At 40.3% G+C, this 19,548-nt stretch overlaps 1 protein-coding gene across 10 annotated transcripts in view; it reads right to left on the bottom strand.

Annotated features, from left to right (window-relative positions):
- The window catches only part of LOC113879725 (translation initiation factor IF-2-like), a 77,646-nt gene that overhangs the window by 54,047 nt on the left and 4,051 nt on the right, over positions 1–19,548 (bottom strand). For 2 of the 10 annotated variants that reach the window (XM_027521444.1, XM_027521446.1), the window contains exons 2-3: positions 1,380–2,106; positions 981–1,054 (exon numbers count right to left, since the gene is read on the bottom strand). The exons of 3 other annotated variants lie outside the window; for them this stretch is intronic. In XM_027521444.1, the coding sequence (XP_027377245.1) occupies positions 1,916–2,106 (191 nt within the window). In that variant the 3' untranslated portion in view covers positions 981–1,054; positions 1,380–1,915. 5 more of the 10 variants (XM_027521448.1, XM_027521449.1, XM_027521450.1 and 2 more) reach the window with 4 other exon arrangements.

Raw genomic sequence — 19,548 nt, 5'->3', positions numbered from 1 at the left:
AGTATTCTTGCCTGGAAAATTCCAAGGACAGAGAAGCCTGGTGGGCTACAGTCCATGGGGCTGCAAAGAATCAAACGACTTGGTGACTAAACAACAACAAATAAGGTTCCTTCCATTTGGCTTCAAGATTGGTCTTTTGATGGACTTTTTTTTCCAGAAGACCAGGTCTTCAACATGAAGATCGTGTAAGGGCTGAGGTAGGATATCTCAGGGGAAAGTATTGAATGCATTTGAACTATCAATAATAAGTATGAGTGTTATTGGATAAGACCTTGACAATATTTAAGAAAACCAAATTGGATCAGATTTGAACCTCCTACGGTCTAAGTAAAGGGATCTTCACGGGCTTGCCAGTGATTATTTCTCAAAGGGAGAATCATTGTTGAGGGGAAAGTGAAGATTATAGCATCCTCAGGGCTAACAACAAGACTTAGGAGTCGAGTCAGGTTGAGTTCCTTAGCATTTGACTAACTTGTACTTCTGGCCCATTCTATTTTTTGAGGATTAAGGATGGTAAGGACAGTGTCGTTTTTGTGGAGGTGGAAGTACCTAGCAATGTGGTGATTTCCTCTATCACTAGAGAGGAACAGAGGGATTCTCCAAGTGTGAAAAATTCTAGCGGCTAACACTATGTTAAACAAAGTGTCTTTAAACAGAAACATACAAAAAACAAGGTCATGTATTGGTCAGTTGTGGCCAGAAGCTCACAGGAAACTGTCCCTGTACTTCCCCTAGAAGTAATGGTTCAATATTCACTAACACAGAGTCTGTGGCAACTTTATAGAACTTAACTACCACATGTAACAAGAATCGCTGTATTTAGTACATACTTTTAAAAAGATGAGGTGAGGGAGAAATTATCTTATTTTCCATGCTGAAATACTAGAGCATTATTAACAGCTACATTTATCTATTCACAGTCATTTTATTAAATCTTCTAATTCTGATAGTTTGCTAATTTATTTAGATTTAATACTCACAATGATGTCACATTTTGGCCTTATCGTTTCCAACAGCTACTTCTTGTGTGTGTGTGTTTTTCCATCAATACTTTCTAAAAATAGGAATAAATGGTAAAAATGAGTCTCCTTGTAATACATCTGAACTGAAAAAGAGTAACTGTGGAGCACAGGTCACAAACTCTTAATGCCTATGGGCCAGGCATGTTTCTTAACCTGGTCAAGTGTTCTGGCAGCGCCCCCTTGTGGAAGCTACACTACAGCACCGTGATTTTCCAAGTTTGCAACTACTGTCATTCAAAATTTTTGAATACAATGTGTGAGACAGATATAGGAATAGGGCTACTAGTTTATGGTCTCTGCTCTAGGATTTTGAGCATAACTTTGACTTTTTTAAAACATAGTTTTTCATTATCTTACCAGGTTAATGTAAATAGTTCTTGGTTCCACAGCAGTTGCCAATGTGTTGTTTGTAACATTTATTCAGGTGTTAGTAGGAAATCTGAATGTGCTTAAATGGAAATAAAAAATTATTGAGCTAATACTTACATCTACACGTTGGAAATAATAGCTTCTAGTAAGTGCCATCAGGCAACACGCCTCCTTGGTTCACCATTCAATATTTTAGAGTAATTATTATTAATCACTTTAGAAAGAAAAAATAGCTCTGGTAATGTTTTTTATTAATTTGGTTAAAGTCTTAGTTTTAATAAAATTTTCTAATGTCTTTAGCAAAAGAAAAATCAGATATATTGAGAGATAAATCAACTCATCAAAGAGTTAAGGAACTTCATCAACTCATCAAAGAGTTAAGGAACTTCAAAAGGGATATAAATCACATAACCTAGGAAATGTTTTTCTTTTCAAGTCTGTTGAATCTTTGGTACTTAACTTTTTTTGCAGCTACACTAAAAACACACATACACAAACTCTCAAAAACTGTTCTGCTGACTCATCTACAACGTAGCCATCTGTCTCCTAGGCAGCAAGGCATTTACTGATGTCCTAAGAATAGTCAGAAACTTAATGGGCTTACAGGAGCCAGGAATTAATAAGGAAGCAAGAAAAGAGAAACCTGTAGCCAACTGGAGCCTGCAGGTCCTCTTCAAAGCTAATTTCTGCTGTGTATCACCAACACTTTGTTGTCCTGTGGGAATGTAAGCAATGTGGTTACATTTCCCAGTCCCTCAAGGGAATCACAAATCAACACTTTTACGTAAAACTTCCCAACTTTTAAACTATACAGCCAAAGGTAATAGGTCAATCACCTGGATTTGATCCTCAGATTAGCAGTTTGCAACCTCAAATCAGAAGACAAAAAGTTCCTCCTGCTAAGGGACCTAAGGGGGTTCCCTGATAACTCCGTTGGTAAAGAATCGGCCAGCAATGAAGGAGACCCTGGTTCGATTCCTGGGTCAGGAAGATCCGCTGGAGAAGGTAAAGGCTACTCACTCCAGTATTCTGGCCTGGAGAATTCCATGGACTGAAGTCCATGCGGTTGCAAAGAGTCGGACTGGACTGAGCGACTTTCAGTTTCATGGGACCTAAGAGGCTAAGTAAGTATGCAGAAATCAAAAGCATGTTGATTACTAGAAAGTTAACTGATACTAGCAGTCCAACATGATGAAATCTCTGTTCATTTGTCTTTTAAAATGTCTTTTGAAAATGCAGCTCTCAGCCAAGCATTCACACATGCAGTTTATCAAACGAGCCAACATTTATTTAGTGCTTGTTATATTATTTAGTGTTTTAAAAAAACTCAAGAAGTGAAGGCCATTGTGAAGTTTCAGATGACACCACACTTAGCACAGAAAGCGAAGAAGGGCTAAAGAGCCTCTTCATGAAAGTGAAAGAGGAAAGTGAAAAAGTTGGCTTAAAACTCAACATTCAGAAAACTAAGATCATGGCATCTGGTCCCATCACTTCATGGGAAATAGATGGGAAAACAATGGAAACAGTGACAGACTTTATTTTCTTGGGCTCCAAAATCACTGCAGATGCTGACTGCAGCCATGAAATTAAAAGACACTTGCTTCTTGGAAGAAAAGTTATGACCAACCTAGACAGCATATTAAAAAGCAGAGACATGACTTTCCCAACAAAGGTCCATCCAGTCAAAGCTAAGGTTTTTCCAATAGTCATGTGTGGATGTGAGCATTCAACCATAAAGAAGGCTGAGCGCCAAAGAATTGATGCCTTTGAACTGTGGTGTTCGAAAAGACTCTTGTGAGTCCCTTGGACAGCAACAAGATACAACCAGTCCGTCCTAAATGAAATCAGTCCTGAATATTCATTGGAAGGACTTTTTGGCCACCTGATGCAAAGAACTGACTCATTTGAAAAGACCCTGATGCTGGGAAAGACTGAAGGCGGGAGGAGAAGGGTACGACAGAGGATGAGATGGTTGCATGGCATCACCGACTCGATGGACATGAGTTTGAGTATGCTCCGGGAACTGGTGATGGACAGGGAAGCCTGGCGTGCTGCAGTCCATGAGGTCACAAAGAGTCGGACACGACTGAGCAACTGAACTGAACTGACTCCCTAATTCCAGTAGAGGGCATTGAACCTCCCAGGTCAGGATAGCGAGAAGTGATTACTCCCCCTTGTGGCTCAAAAGAGAAATGCAACAGAGAACAGTAGAAGGAAACATTTTGTGCCAAAGTATCGGACATGACACTTTTGTCATGTCGGACTTGACTGAGTTAGTAAGCACCGGCACACACACACACACACACACACACACACACACACACACACACACACACTCAAGGATTGAAGTCTTTTTGAAGTGACTGGAAAATTGGAATTTCAGTAGGTATCCATCTTAACTGCATACATAAAGAGTTCTGAGGATGGAGCTTGCAATCTATCATGCAGGGGGGTCCTCAATGTATTCTGAGTGTACATCCAGTTCTTCCTTGAGGATCATTGCTAACATTTCAGAGTTAATAGGCCCAATATCCGTGCAGCTTTAGTTATTTTTGTATGGAAGACATAGTGCACATGTAATCACTCTTTTTTAGGTGACTGGATGTGAGAGGAAGATGTGACTGTCACGATTTAACTAAGAGAAACTGAGGGAAGGTGGAAGAATGAAAGAAGGTATAAAGAATGACCTGGACCCTCCAATTTGACCTAGAGTAGCCCTGATCACATCATACAAATGATCTCATGAATCTTTTAGCCACGTTTCATTAGCTATCAATCGCTATTAAAAAGACAGAAGATCAAGTAAAGAATATCCAAGTATTGTTCCATGCTTATAATCCTATGATTTTTTCCTCCAATTTTATAGAATATGTGCGAGGTTTTTAGCTTTTCATATAGCATGAGTAAAATCTACATGTTAAACACTTGGTAGACAGCAAAACTGTCATACTGGATCCTTCTGTTAACATGTAAATCTGTTGCTAAACTATATGGTTGGATAATACAAACGTTTAACTTTTAAAATAAAAAGATTTGACATTTGTGCATCATGTTTACAAGCAGCAACAAACTATGGCTTTTTAAAAAATTAACAGAATATACTTAGCACTATGTAATATAATATGCTGTTAATAATATGACTCCTATAGAATTACTGGGGAGAAGGCAATGGCACCCCACTCCAGTACTCTTGCCCGGAAAATCCCATGGATGGAGGAGCCTGGTGGGCTGCAGTCCATGGGGTCACTAAGAGTCAGACACGACTGACTTCACTTTCACTTTACACTTTCATGCATTGGAGAAGGAAATGGCAACCCACTCCAGTGTTCTTGCCTGGAGAATCCCATGGACAGAGAAGCCTGGTAGGCTGCAGTCCATGGAGTCGCACAGAGTCGGACACGACTGAAGCGACTTGGCATGGCGTGGCATAGAATTATTGTATTCATTGTATTTGGGGGTGGGTAGGACTGCTTTGCAAAAGTGATTAAGGATTTTAGGATGGAGAGATTATCCTAGATTATGTGACTGAGACCTAAATGCCATTCCAAGTGTCCTTATAAAAGAAAGGCAGAGGGAGATGTGATAGAGACACAGAAGAGAAGACCCAGAAGAAAAGGAAGGCAAGTGACCATGAGGGAGACAGAGGCGAGGTGGCCATGAGGCAGGGACACCTGCGGCCACTAGAAGCTAGCGAAGTGAGGGACAGATTCTCTCCCTTAGAGCCTCTGGAGGGGGCACCGTCTTGTTGACATGTGGGTTCCACACTTCTGGCCTCCAGGGTAAGAGGTGGCTTTCGGTTGTTCTAAGCCACACAATTTATGGTAATTTGTTAGGGAGCTCTAGAAAACTAATATAGTACCTTAGTTACTCTACTTTCTGGTGTTTTTATAGAACTTCAACTGCTTTTAAATCTCTTAGTCTTTCATTGATGCTTATATATATTTTTTCTATAGTAGAAACTCAAACAAGCACCCAAGAGGACTATCATATTTTGGAATCACAGAAGTTTTCGTCTGTAATGAGAAATGACAACGCTTCCCGATCTTGGGAAAAGAGGTTTCCGTTTTTGTTTTCTTTCGGCTGCACTAAGCTTTCATTGTTGTGTGTGGGTTTTCTCTTGTTGCGGCAAGCGGGGGCTACTCTATTGTGGAGCATGGACTCTAGACCATTCAGGGATTGAACCCACAGCCCCTGCACTGGCAGGCAGATTCTTAACCACTGGACCACCAGGGAAGCCTGACAAATGAGGTTTTAATTGTGGGTTTTTTCTTCAGATCACATTGTTTAACTATGTAGAACTTTGTAGCTATTAAGAACTTTCTATACCTGATAAAAGGAGATACCATATATCATCCTGTCATTGGAGGCTAATTTACATGCTGAAAAATGACAAAAAAGTAGTGGGTAACACATTTAAAAAAAATCTTAATAGCATTAAAAATTATAATACAGTAAGAAATTGTAAGCCCCAAAAGGAAACAAAAAACAATTTTCCAGAAGAGAAGGACAGAACCAAAGCCTAGGACTGTAGCTGCTGCTGCTGCTGCTACTAAGTCGCTTCAGTCGTGTCTGACTCTGTGCAACCCCATAGACAGCAGCCCACAACACTCCCCCGTCCCTTGGATTCTCCAGGCAAGAACACTGGAATGGGTTGCCATTTTGTTCTCCAATGCATGAAAGTGAAAAGTGAAAGTGAAGTTGCTCAGTCATGTCCGACTCTTCACAACCCCATAGACTGCAGCCTACCGGGCTCCTCCGTCCATGGGATTTTCCAGGCAAGAGTACTGGAGTGGGGTGCCATTGCCTTCTCCAGGGACTCTAATAGGACAGGGATTTAACTTAGATGCAGAGTACATCATGAGAAACGCTGGGCTGGAAGAAGCACAAGCTGGAATCAAGATTGCTGGGAGAAATATCAATAACCTCAGATAAGCAGATGACACCACCCTTATGGCAGAAACTGAAGAGGAACTAAAAAGCCTCTTGAAGAAAGTGAAAGAGGAGAGTGAAAAAGTTGGCTTAAAGCTCAACATTCAGAAAACGAAGATCATGGCATCTGGTCCCATCACTTCATGGGAAATAGATGGGGAAACAGTGGAAACAGTGTCAGACTTTATTTTTTTGGGCTCCAAAATCACTGCAGATAGTGACTGCAGCCATGAAATTAAAGGATGCTTACTCCTTGGAAGGAAAGTTATGACCAACCTAGATAGCATATTGAAAAGCAGAGACATTACTTTGCCAACAAAGGTCCGTCTAGTCAAGGCTATGGTTTTTCCAGTGGTCATGTATGGATGTGAGATTTGGACTGTGAAGAAAACTGAGCGCCGAAGAATTGATGCTTTTGAACTGTGGTGTTGGAGAAGACGCTTGAGAGTCCCTTGGATTGCAAGGAGATCCAACCAGTCCATCCTAAAGGAGATCAGTCCTGGGTGTTCATTGGAAGGACTGATGCTAAACCTGAAAGTCCAATACTTTGGCCACCTCATGTGAGGAGCTGACTCGTTGGAAAAGACCCTGATGCTGGGAGGGATTGGGGGCAGGAGAAGGGGACAATAGAGGAATGAGATGGCTGGATGGCATCACTGACTCGATGGACATGAGTTTGAGTGAACTCCGGGAGTTGGTGATGGACAGGGAGGTCTGGCGTGCTGTGATTCATGGGGTCACAAAGAGTTGGACCCGACTGAGTGACTGAACTGAACTGAACTGAACCCTGGAAGCAGCTGGTAAAGAATCTGCCTGCAATGCAGGAGACCCTGATTCAATTCCTGGGCTGGGAAGATCCCCTGGAGAAGGGCACAGAAATCCACTCCAGTATTCTTGCCTGGAGAATCCCCATAGACAGAGGAGCCTGGGGGGCTACGGTTCATGGTGGGGGGCGGGGGAGGGTGTGTCACAAAGAGTCGGACTCGACTGAACAACTAAACACAAAGCACAAATAGGACAGGATGACCAAGAAGTGGAACAGCCCTCATGGAAATACGGCCAGTTTTCAAATCACCTGGGTTGACAAAGTTTAAACTTGCTTTAAAGTGACTCAGAATTAGCAGTAACCCCAACACCTGGCAGAGGCAAATGTAAGTCTTCTCTGAAGTGAGTTCAGTTCAGTTGCTCAGTCATTTCCGACTCTTTGCAACCCCATGGACTGTAGCATGCCAGGCTTCCCTGTCCATCACCAACTCCCAGAGCTTGCTCAAACTTATGTCCATGAGTCGGTGATGCCATCCAACCATCTCATCCTCTGCTGTCCCCTTCTTCTGCTGCCTTCAATCCTTCCCAGCATCAGGGTCTTTTCCAGTGAGTCAGTTCTTCGCATCAAGTGGCCAAAGTATTGGAGCTTCAGCTTTAGCACCAGTCCTTGCAATGAATATTCAGAACTGATTTCCTTTAGGATGGACTGGTTGGATCTCCTTGCAGTCCAAGGGACTCTCAAGACTCTTCTCCAACACCACAGTTCAAAAGCATCAATTCTTTGGCGGTCAGCTTTCTTTGTGGTCCAACTCTCACATCCATACATAACTACTGAAAAACCATAGCTTTGTCTAGATGGACCTTTGTTGGGAAAGTAAAGTCTCTGCTTTTTAATATGCAGTCTAGGTTGGTCATAGCTTTCCTTCCAAGGAGCATAGCTTGTCTTCCAAGGTGCTTTACTTCAGAAAAAGTAAAGCACCTCAATTCTTGGCCTTAGGCCATTTCTACAAATAGTTTTTCAAATACAATGTTCAAACCGCAGCTGAAGAATAACAGGATCCCTCCCTCAAAAAAAAAAAAAGGACTCTATCAGCAAAAGTAAGCAGAAATAACAAACCAAAAAGGACCCACAAAGTCTTCAGGCATTGGATTTATCAGATACATGTTATGAAACAGCTGTGCAAACTAAGTTTAAGTGAATGAGGAACAAGAGTGACAATACTGCTAGGGAAAAAGGGTTAGATAACTGGATTATAGGTTGTTACAACAAAGAAACCCATTAAGCAAACAAGCAATGTCAAACTAGAAAGAGAAAATGATAGAAAATACAGAAGACATGGTAGACTTAGATGAAGACGAAGCAATACAAAAATCTAAAATACAGTCAGATGGAGTACCCCAAGGGGAGGATAAGAGGGCAGAGGGCAACATTCGAAGAAATGATGGATAATGTCAAGCGCATGATGAGAAACAGCAGTTCTGACTCTAGAAGCTCAACACATTCCAAGCCATACAAGTAAAAAAAGTGAAATAAATAGTGAAACTAAAGAAAACCAAAATATAAAGAATTAAAAAGCAGCCAGGGAAAATAAAATGTATCATCCTCAAAAAGGCAAACATTAGTAGCAATTAGAAATAATCTGATTTCTTCAGAACAACAAAAGGAATAAGACAGTTGAAAATATCTTTAATATATTTAAAAGAAAATAACCACCAACCTAGAATTCTATAGCAACCAAAAATATCTATCAGAGATGAGGAAAAAAATAATTTTCAGACAAAAACTAAGAGAGTTTTGCCAACTGCACAGTCTCACCACAGAAAACTATGAAAAGATATCTTTCAGGCAAAAATAAAATGATCCCAGATGGAAGGTTTGAGCTGGCAGAAAAATTAAAGGGTAAAAAGTTAACAGATTTTTGTTCAGTCGCTCAGTCGTGGCTGACTCTTTGAGACCTCATGGACTGCAGCACACCAGGCTTCCCTGTCCTTCATCATCTCCCAGAGCTTGCTCAAACTCATGTCCATTGAGCAGTGATGACATCCAATCATCTCATCTTCTGTCACCCTCTTCTCCTCCTGCTCTCAATCTTCCCCAGCATCAGGGTCTTTCTAATGAGTCAGCTCTTTGAATCAGGTGGCCAAAGTACTGGAGTTCACTTCAGCATCAGTCCTTCCAATGAATATTCAGGAACTGATTTCCTTTAGGACTAACTGGTTTGATCTCCTTACACTCCAAAGGGACTCTCAAGAGTCTTCTCCAACACCACAGTTAGAAAGCATCCATTCTTCGGCACTCAGCTTCATTATGGTCCAACTCTCATATCCATACATGGTTACTGGAAAAACCATTGTTGTTCAGTCACATCCAACTCCTTGTGACTCCATGGACTACAGCAAGCCAGGCTTCCCTATCCTTCACCATCTCCCAGAGCTTGCTCAAAGTCACATCCAGTGAGTCAGAAAAACCATAGCATTGACTGTGTGGACCTTCGTTGGCAAAATGATGTCTCTACTTTTAAATATACTGTCTAGGTTTGTCGTAGCTTTTCTTCCAAGGAGCAAGCATCTTTTAATTTCACAGCTGCAGTCAGCATCCACAGTCATTTTGGAGCTTAAGAAAATCTGTCACCGCTTCCACTTGTTTTGCTGTGAAGTGATGGGACCAGATGCAATGATCTTACTTTTTTGAATGTTGAGTTTTAAGCCAGGTTTTATGGTTAAAGTGTGGGGTTGCTGGTAAGGGTAAGGTGTGTGCAGGGTCTCCTTTAATCTGGCCTCAGGTGGTCTCTGAGTGAAGAATCCAACATCTTCCTTTGGTTGGGTGTATTAGTTACAGACAACAGAATGATCTCTTCATTTCCAAGGCAAATCATTCAGTATTTCAGTAATCCAAGTCTATGACCCAACCAGTAATGCTGAAGAAGCTGAACGGTTCTATGAAGACCTACAAGACCTTCTAGAATTAATATCCCCAAAATATGTCCTTTTCATTATAGGGGACTGGAATGCAAAAGTAGGAAGTCAAGAAACACCTGGAATAACAGGCAAATTTGGCCTTGGAATACAGAATGAAGCAGGACAAAGGCTAATAGAGTTCTGCCAAGAGAATGCAGTGGTCATAGCAAACACCCTCTTCCAACAATACAAGAGAAGACTCTACACATGGACATCACCAGATGGTCAACACCAAAATCAGATTGATTATATTCTTTGCAGCCAAAGATGGAGAAGCTCTATACAGTCAGCAAAAACAAGACCGGGAGCTGACTGTGGCTCAGATCATGAACCCTTATTGCCAAATTCAGACTTAAAGTGAAGAAAGTAGGGAAAACCACTAGACCATTCAGGTATGGTCAAATCCTTAACGATATACAGTAAAATCAAATCCCTAACGATATACAGTAGAAATGAAAAATAGATTTAAGGGACTAGATCTGATAGAGTGACTGATGAACTATGGACAGAGGTTTGTGACACTGTACAGGAGACAAGGAGCAAGATCATCCCCAAGAAAAAGAAATGCAAAAAAGCAAAATGGCTGTCTGAGGAGGCCTTACAAATAGCTGTGAAAAGAAGAGAAGTGAAAAGCAAAGGAGAAAAGGAAAAATATTCCCATTTGAATGCAGAGTTCCAAAGAATAGCAAGGAGAGATAAGAAAGCCTTCCTCAGCAATCAATGCAAAGAAATAGAGGAAAACAATAGAATGGGAAAGACTAGAGATCTCTTCAAGAAAATTAGAGATACCAAGGGAATATTTCATGCAAAGATGGGCTCAAAAAAAGACAGAAATGGTATGGACTTAACAGAAGCAGAAGATATTAAGAAGAGGTGGCAAGAATACACAGAAGAACTGTACAAAAAAGGTCTTCACCACCCAGATGATTATGGTGTGATCACTCACCTAGAGCCAGACATCCTGGAATGTGAAGTCAAGTGGGCCTTAGAAAGCATCACTACGAACAAAGCTAGTGGAGGTAATGGAATTCCAGGTGAGCTATTTCAAATGCTAAAAGATGATGCTGTCAGAGTGCTGCACTCAATATGTCAGCAAATTTGGAAAACTCAGCAGTGGCCACAGGACTGGAAAAGGTCAGTTTTCATTCCAATCCCTAAGAAAGGCAAGGCTCAAACTACTGCCAATTGCAGTCATCTCACACGCTAGCAAAGTAACGCTCAAAATTCTCCAAGCCAGGCTTTAGCAATACATGAACCGTGAACTTACAGATGTTCAAACTGGTTTTAGAAAAAGCAGAGGGGAGGGGAGGATCCAAGATGGCGGAGGAGTAGGACGGGGAGAACACTTTACCCCCCACAAATTCATCAAAAGAACATTTAAACGCTGAGTAAATTCCACAAAACAACTTCTGAAGGCCAGCAGAGGACATCAGGCACCCAGAAAAGCAACCCAAGTCTTCGAAAGGAGGTAGGAAAAAATAAAAAAGACAAAAAAAGAGACAAAACAGGGAGGGACGGAGTTCCGTCCCGGGAAGGGAGTCTTAAAAAGAGAGAAGTTTCCAAACACTAGGAAACCTTCTCACTGCCGAATCTGTGCCAAGCTTTGGAAGCACAAAGCACAACATAACAGGGAGGAAAAATAAATAATTAAAACCTGCAGATTGCGAGACCTACAGTAACTCCCCCAGCGGAGAAGCAGCGCAGACGCCTGCACACGCCATTAGCAAGCGGGGGCTGGGCAGGGAGGCGCGGCGCGGGCTGCATCGCTTAGAGTAAGGACCTGGCCTGAATACCCTGAGCGCTATCTGAGCAAAATAATTTGGGCTAGCAAACCAGACTGTGGGATATCTACCACGCAAAAAGCCAGCCCTAACCTAAGACACCGCCAGGCCTGTGCACAGAACAAAGGACTGAACAGAGATAGCCGGCTGCAGACCATCCCCCTCCGGTGACAGGCAGCCAGAACCGGAAGGGGGCAATCGCAGCCACAGAGAGACATTATCTATAAAACTGTAAGCAGGCTTCTTTGCTAACTAAAACTTCTTGGGGGTCTGGACGGTCAACATCTGCCTGAGAAGGTGCGCCGGTTGTACACCTAGATAACCGAGCAGCGGGGAGGCGATAAGTGGCAGCAATCGCGCTCGCCAAACACCTCATCACCTGAGCTGCTCGGACCTGGGAAGGGCACAAAACACAGGCCCAACCGAGTCTGCACCTCTGAGGACTACCCGAGTGCCTGAACCTGAGCGGCTTGGACCTGGGAGGTGCAGGCAGCCCAGGGCCGGCCACGGATGGTTCCCGGCGGAGCAACCTAGAGCTTGAGCAGTGTGGGCAGGGAGGCTACACGCGCCGTGAGCAGGGGCAGACCCAGTGTGGCTGAGGCACTGCGAGCACACTCCAGTGTTAGTTGTTTGCAGCATCCCTCCCTACCTCCCCACAGCACGACTGAACAAGTGAGCCTAAAAAAAAAAAAAAAAAAAAAAGTGTCCTCCACCGTCCCCTTTGTGTCAGGGCGGAAACCAGACACTGAAGAGACCAGCAAACAGAAGAAGCTAGGCAATAGATTAAAACCCTGTGGTTACTACCGACTACATAGGAAGGGGCCTATAGATCTTGAGAAATATAAGTTGGACCAAGGAACTAGCCAAAAATGAACTGAACCCACAATACTCACAACAAAACCAGAGAAAGTCCTAGATATATTTTTACTATTTTTATGATCATTCTTTTTTTTTTTAATTTTTAAAAAAAATTCTAAGTCCTGTATTATTCCTTTAATTTCACTTTTATAACCTACTACTTTGCAAAAAAAAAAAGACCTTTTTTTTTTACAGCAAACCTCATATATATATATATTTTATAATTTTTTGACCTTTTTTTTTCCTTTTCTTTTTTTCTTCAACATTGTATTTTTGAAATTCCAAACTCTACTCTAGATTTTTAACTTTAGCTTTTTGGTATTTCTTATCAATTTTGTACCTCTATTTTCTTTATAATTTTTGCGACTTTGTTTGTTTTTGCTTTTTTCTTTCTTTTTCTTCTTCTTTTTTTTAACATTGTATTTTTGAAATTCCAAACTCTACTCTAGATTCTTAACTTTTGCTTTTTGGTATTAGTTATCAATTTTGTACCTGTATTTTCTTTATAATTTTCGCGACCTTGTTTGTGTTTGTTCGTTTTTTCTCTCTTTCTTTTCCTTCTTCTTTTCTTTAACATAGTATTTTTGAAATTCCAAACTCTACTCTAGATTTTTAATTTTTGCTTTTATGTATTTGTTACCAATTTTGTACTTTTAAGAATCCAATCTTCAGTACCCATTTTTCACTAGGGAGCGAGATTACTGGCTTGACTGCTCTCTCTCCCTTTGGACTCTCCTTTTTCTCCACCAGGTCGCCTGTGTCTCCTCCCTAACCCCTCTCTACTCTACCCAACTCTGTGAATTTCTGTGAGTTCCAGACAGTGGAGAACACTTAGGGAACTGATTACTGGCTGGATCTGTCTCCCTCCTTTTCATTCCCCCCTTTTATCCTCCTGGCCACCTCTGTCTCCTTCCTCCTTCTTCTCTTCTCTGTATAACTCTGTGAACATCTCTGAGCGGTCCAGTTGTGGAGTGCACATGAGAAAGTGATTACTGGCTAGCCCACTCTCTCCTCTATTGATTCCACCTCAACTCATTTGGGTCACCTCTAACTCCCTCCTCCCTCTTCTCTTCTCCATGTAACGCTGTGAACCTCTCTGGGTGACCCTCACGGTGGAGAAACTTTTCATCTTTAACGTAGATGTTTTATCAATGGTGCTGTATAGAAGCAGAAGTTTTGAAACTACTGTAAAAATAAGACCAATAACTGGAAGCAGGAGGCTTAAGTCCAAACCCTGTCTCCAGGGAACTCCTGACTCCAAGGAACATTAATTGACAGGAGCTCATCAAACGCCTCCATACCGACACTGAAACCAAGCACCACACAAGGGCCAACAAATTCCAGGGCAAGACATACCAAGCAAATTCTCCAGCAACAAAGGAACACAGCCCTGAGCTCCAAGATACAGTCTGCCCAAAGTCACCCCAAAACCATAGACATCTCATAACTCATTACTGGACACTTCATTGCACTCCAGACAGAAGAAATACAGCTCCACCCACCAGCACACCGACACAAGCTTCCCTAACCAGGAAACCTTGACAAGCCACCTGTACAAACCCACACACAGCAAGGAAAAGCCACAATAAAGAGAACTCCACAAACTGCCAGAATACAGAAAGGACACCCCAAACTCAGCAATTTAAACAAGATGAAGAGACGGAGGAATACCCAGCAGATAAAGGAACAGGATAAATGCCCACCAAACCAAACAAAAGAGGAAGAAATAGGGAATCTACCTGATAAAGAATTCCGAATAATGATAGTGAAATTGATCCAAAATCTTGAAATCAAAATGGAATCACAGATAAATAGCCTGGAGACAAGGATTGAGAAGATGCAAGAAAGGTTTAACAAGGACCTAGAAGAAATAAAAGAGTCAATATATAATTAATAATGCAATAAATGAAATTAAAAACACTCTGGAGGCAACAAATAGTAGAATGACAGAGGCAGAAGATAGGATTAGTGAATTAGAAGATAGAATGGTAGAAATAAATGAATCAGAGAGAATAAAAGAAAAACAAATTAAAAGAAATGAGGACAATCTCAGAGACCTCCAGGACAATATTAAACGCTACAACATTCGAATCATAGGGGTCCCAGAAGAAGAAGACAAAAAGAAAGACCATGAGAAAATACTTGAGGAGATAATAGTTGAAAACTTCGCTAAAATGGGGAAGGAAATAATCACCCAAGTCCAAGAAACCCAGAGAGTCCCAAACAGGATAAACCCAAGGAGAAACACCCCAAGACACATATTAATCAAATTAACAAACATCAAACACAAAGAACAAATATTAACAGCAGCAAGGGAAAAACAACAAATAACACACAGGGAATTCCATAAGGATAACAGCTGATCTTTCAATAGAAACTCTTCAAGCCAGGAGGGAATGGCAAGACATACTTAAAATGATCAAAGAAAATAATCTACAGCCCAGATTATTGTACCCAGCAAGGATCTCATTCAAATATGAAGGAGAAATCAAAAGCTTTTCAGACAAGCAAAAGCTGAGAGAATTCAGCACCACCAAACCAGCTCTCCAACAAACACTAAAGGATATTCTCTAGACAGGAAACACAAAAACGGTGTATAAATTCGAACCCAAAACAATAAAGTAAATGGCAATGGGATCATACTTACCAGTAATTACCTTAAACGTAAATGGGTTGAATGCCCCAAAATGGATACAAAAACAAGACCCCTACATATGTTGTCTACAAGAGACCCACCTCAAAACAGGGGACACATACAGACTGAAAGTGAAGGGCTGGAAAAAGATTTTCCATGCAAATAGGGACCAAAAGAAAGCAGGAGTAGCAATACTCATATCAGATAAAATAGACTTTAAAACAAAGGCTGTGAAAAGAGACAAAGATGGTCACTACATAATGATCAAAGGATCAAGCCAAGAAGAAGATATAACAATTATAAATATATATGCACCCAACACAGGAGCACGGCAATATGTAAGACAAACGCTAACAAGTATGAAAGGAGAAATTAACAATAACACAATAATAGTGGGAGACTTTAATACCCCACTCACACCTATGGATAGATCAACTAAACAGAAAATTAACAAGGAAACACAAACTTTAAATGATACAATAGACCAGTTAGACCTAATTGATATCTATAGAACATTTCATCCCAAAACAATGAATTTCATCTTTTTCTCAAGCGCACATGGAACCTTCTTCAGGATAGATCACATCCTGGGCCATAAATCTAACCTTGGTAAATTCAAAAAAATTTAAATCATTCCAAGCATCTTTTCTGACCATAATGCAGTAAGATTAGATCTCAATTACAGGAGAAAAACTATTAAAAATTCCAACATATGGAGACTGAACAACACGCTGCTGAATAACCAACAAATCACAGAAGAAATCAAAAAAGAAATCAAAATTTGCATAGAAACGAATGAAAATGAAAACACAACAACCCAAAACCTGTGGGACACTGTAAAAGCAGTCCTAAGGGGAAAGTTCATAGCAATACAGGCATACCTCAAGAAACAAGAAAAAATTCAAATAAATACCCTAACTCTACACCTAAAGCAACTAGAAAAGGAAGAAATGAAGAACCCCAGGGTTAGTAGAAGGAAAGAAATCTTAAAAATTAGAGCAGAAATAAATGCAAAAGAAACAAAGGAGACCATAGCAAAAATCAACAAGCCAAAAGCTGGTTCTTTGAAAGGATAAATAAAATTGACAAACCATTAGCCAGACTCATCAAGAAACAAAGGGAGAAAAATCAAATCAATAAAATTAGAAATGAAAATGGAGAGATCACAATAGACAACACAGAAATACAAAGGATCATAAGAGACTACTATCAACAATTATATGCCAATAAAATGGACAACATGGAAGAAATGGACAAATTCTTAGAAAAGTACAACTTTCCAAAACTGGACCAGGAAGAAATAGAAAATCTTAACAGACCCATCACAAGCACGGAAATCGAAACTGTAATCAAAAATCTTCCAGCAAACAAAAGCCCAGGTCCAGATGGCTTCACAGCTGAATTCTACCAAAAATTTAGAGAAGAGCTAACACCTATCCTGCTCAAACTCTTCCAGAAAATTGCAGAGGAAGGTAAACTTCCAAACTCATTCTATGAGGCCACCATCACCCTAATACCAAAACCTGACAAAGATCCCACAAAAAAAGAAAACTACAGGCCAGTATCACTGATGAACATAGATGCAAAAATCCTTAACAAAATTCTAGCAATCAGAATCCAACAACACATTAAAAAGATCATACACCGTGACCAAGTGGGCTTTATCCCAGGGATGCAAGGATTCTTCAATATCCACAAATCAATCAATGTAATACACCACATTAACAAATTGAAAAATAAAAACCATATGATTATCTCAATAGATGCAGAGAAAGCCTTTGACAAAATTCAACACCCATTTATGATAAAAACTCTCCAGAAAGCAGGAATAGAAGGAACATACCTCAACATAATAAAAGCTATATATGACAAACCCACAGCAAACATTATCCTCAATGGTGAAAAATTGAAAACATTTCCTCTAAAGTCAGGAACAAGACAAGGGTGCCCACTTTCACCACTACTATTCAACATAGTTTTGGAAGTTTTGGCCACAGCAATCAGAGCAGAAAAAGAAATAAAAGGAATCCAAATTGGAAAAGAAGAAGTAAACTCTCACTATTTGCAGATGACATGATCCTCTACATAGAAAACCCTAAAGACTCCACCAGAAAATTACTAGAGCTAATCAATGATTATAGTAAAGTTGCAGGATATAAAATCAACACACAGAAATCCCTTGCATTCCTATACACTAATAATGAGAAAACAGAAAGAGAAATTAAGGAAACAATTCCATTCACCATTGCAATGGAAAGAATAAAATACTTAGGAATATATCTATTTAAAGAAACTAAAGACCTATATATAGAAAACTATAAAACACTGGTGAAAGAAATCAAAGAGGACACTAATAGATGGAGAAATATACCATGTTCATGGATTGGAAGAATCAATATAGTGAAAATGAGTATACTACCCAAAGCAATTTATAGATTCAATGCAATCCCTATCAAGCTACCAACGGTATTCTTCACAGAGCTAGAACAAATAATTTCACAATTTGTATGGAAATACAAAAAACCTCGAATAGCCAAAGCTATCTTGAGAAAGAAGAATGGAACTGGAGGAATCAACCTACCTGACTTCAGGCTCTACTACAAAGCCACAGTTATCAAGACAGTATGGTACTGGCACAAAGACAGAAATATAGATCAATGGAACAAAATAGAAAGCCCAGAGATAAATCCACACACATATGGACACCTTGTCTTTGACAAAGGAGGCAAGAATATACAATGGATTAAAGACAATCTCTTTAACAAGTGGTGCTGGGAAATCTGGTCAACCACTTGTAAAAGAATGAAACTAGAACACTTTCTAACACCATACACAAAAATAAACTCAAAATGGATTAAAGATCTAAATGTAAGACCAGAAACTATAAAACTCCTAGAGGAGAACATAGGCAAAACACTCTCCGATGTACATCACAGCAGGATCCTCTATGACCCACCTCCCAGAATATTGGAAATAAAAGCAAAAATAAACAAATGGGACCTAATTAAACTTAAAAGCTTCTGCACATCAAAGGAAACTATTAGCAAGGTGAAAAGGCAGCCTTCAGAATGGGAGAAATTAATAGCAAATGAAGCAACTGACAAACAACTAATCTCAAAAATATACAAGCAATTCCTACAGCTCAACTCCAGAAAAATAAATGACCCAATCAAAAAATGGGCCAAAGAACTAAATAGACATTTCTCCAAAGAAGACATACAGATGGCTAACAAACACATGAAAAGATGCTCAACATCACTCATTATCAGAGAAATGCAAATCAAAACCACTATGAGGTACCATTTCACGCCAGTCAGAATGGCTGCGATCCAAAAGTCTACAAGCAATAAATGCTGGAGAGGGTGTGGAGAAAAGGGAACCCTCTTACACTGTTGGTGGGAATGCAAACTAGTTCAGCCACTATGGAGAACAGTGTGGAGATTCCTTAAAAAACTAGAAATAGAACTGCCTTATGATCCAGCAATCCCACTGCTGGGCATACACACTGAGGAAACCAGAAGGGAAAGAGACACGTGTACCCCAGTGTTCATCACAGCACTGTTTATAATAGCCAGGACATGGAAGCAACCTAGATGTCCATCGGCAGATGAATGGATAAGAAAGCTGTGGTACATATATACAATGGAGTATTACTCAGCCATTAAAAAGAATACATTTGAATCAGTTCTAATGAGGTGGATGAAACTGGAGCCTATTATACAGAGTGAAGTAAGCCAGAAAGAAAAACACCAATACAGTATACTAACGCATATATATGGAATTTAGAAAGATGGTAACAATAACCCTGTGTACGAGACAGCAAAAGAGACACTGATGTATAGAACAGTCTTATGGACTCTGTTGGAGAGGGAGAGGGTGGGGAGATTTGGGAGAATGGCACTGAAACATGTATAATACCATGTATAAAACAAGTTGCCAGTCCAGGTTTGATGCACGATACTGGATGCCCGGGGCTGGTGTACTGGGACAACCCAGAGGGATAGTATGGGGAGGGAGGAGGAAGGAGGGTTCAGGATGGAGAACAAATGTATACCTGTGGCGGATTCATTTCGATATTTGGCAAAACTAATACAATATTGTAAAGTTTAAAAATAAAATTTAAAAAAGAAAAAGAAAAAGCAGAGGAACCAGAGATCAAATTGCCAACATCCACTGGATCATGGAAAAAGCAAGAGAGTTTCAGAAAAACATATATTTCTGCTTTATTGAC

The sequence above is a fragment of the Bos indicus x Bos taurus genome, chromosome 21 (assembly GCF_003369695.1).
Source record: "Bos indicus x Bos taurus breed Angus x Brahman F1 hybrid chromosome 21, Bos_hybrid_MaternalHap_v2.0, whole genome shotgun sequence".
NCBI classification, from domain to species: domain Eukaryota; kingdom Metazoa; phylum Chordata; class Mammalia; order Artiodactyla; family Bovidae; genus Bos; species Bos indicus x Bos taurus.
Note: the sequence above shows the minus strand (reverse complement) of the source record. Positions and strands in the feature narration are given on the sequence as shown.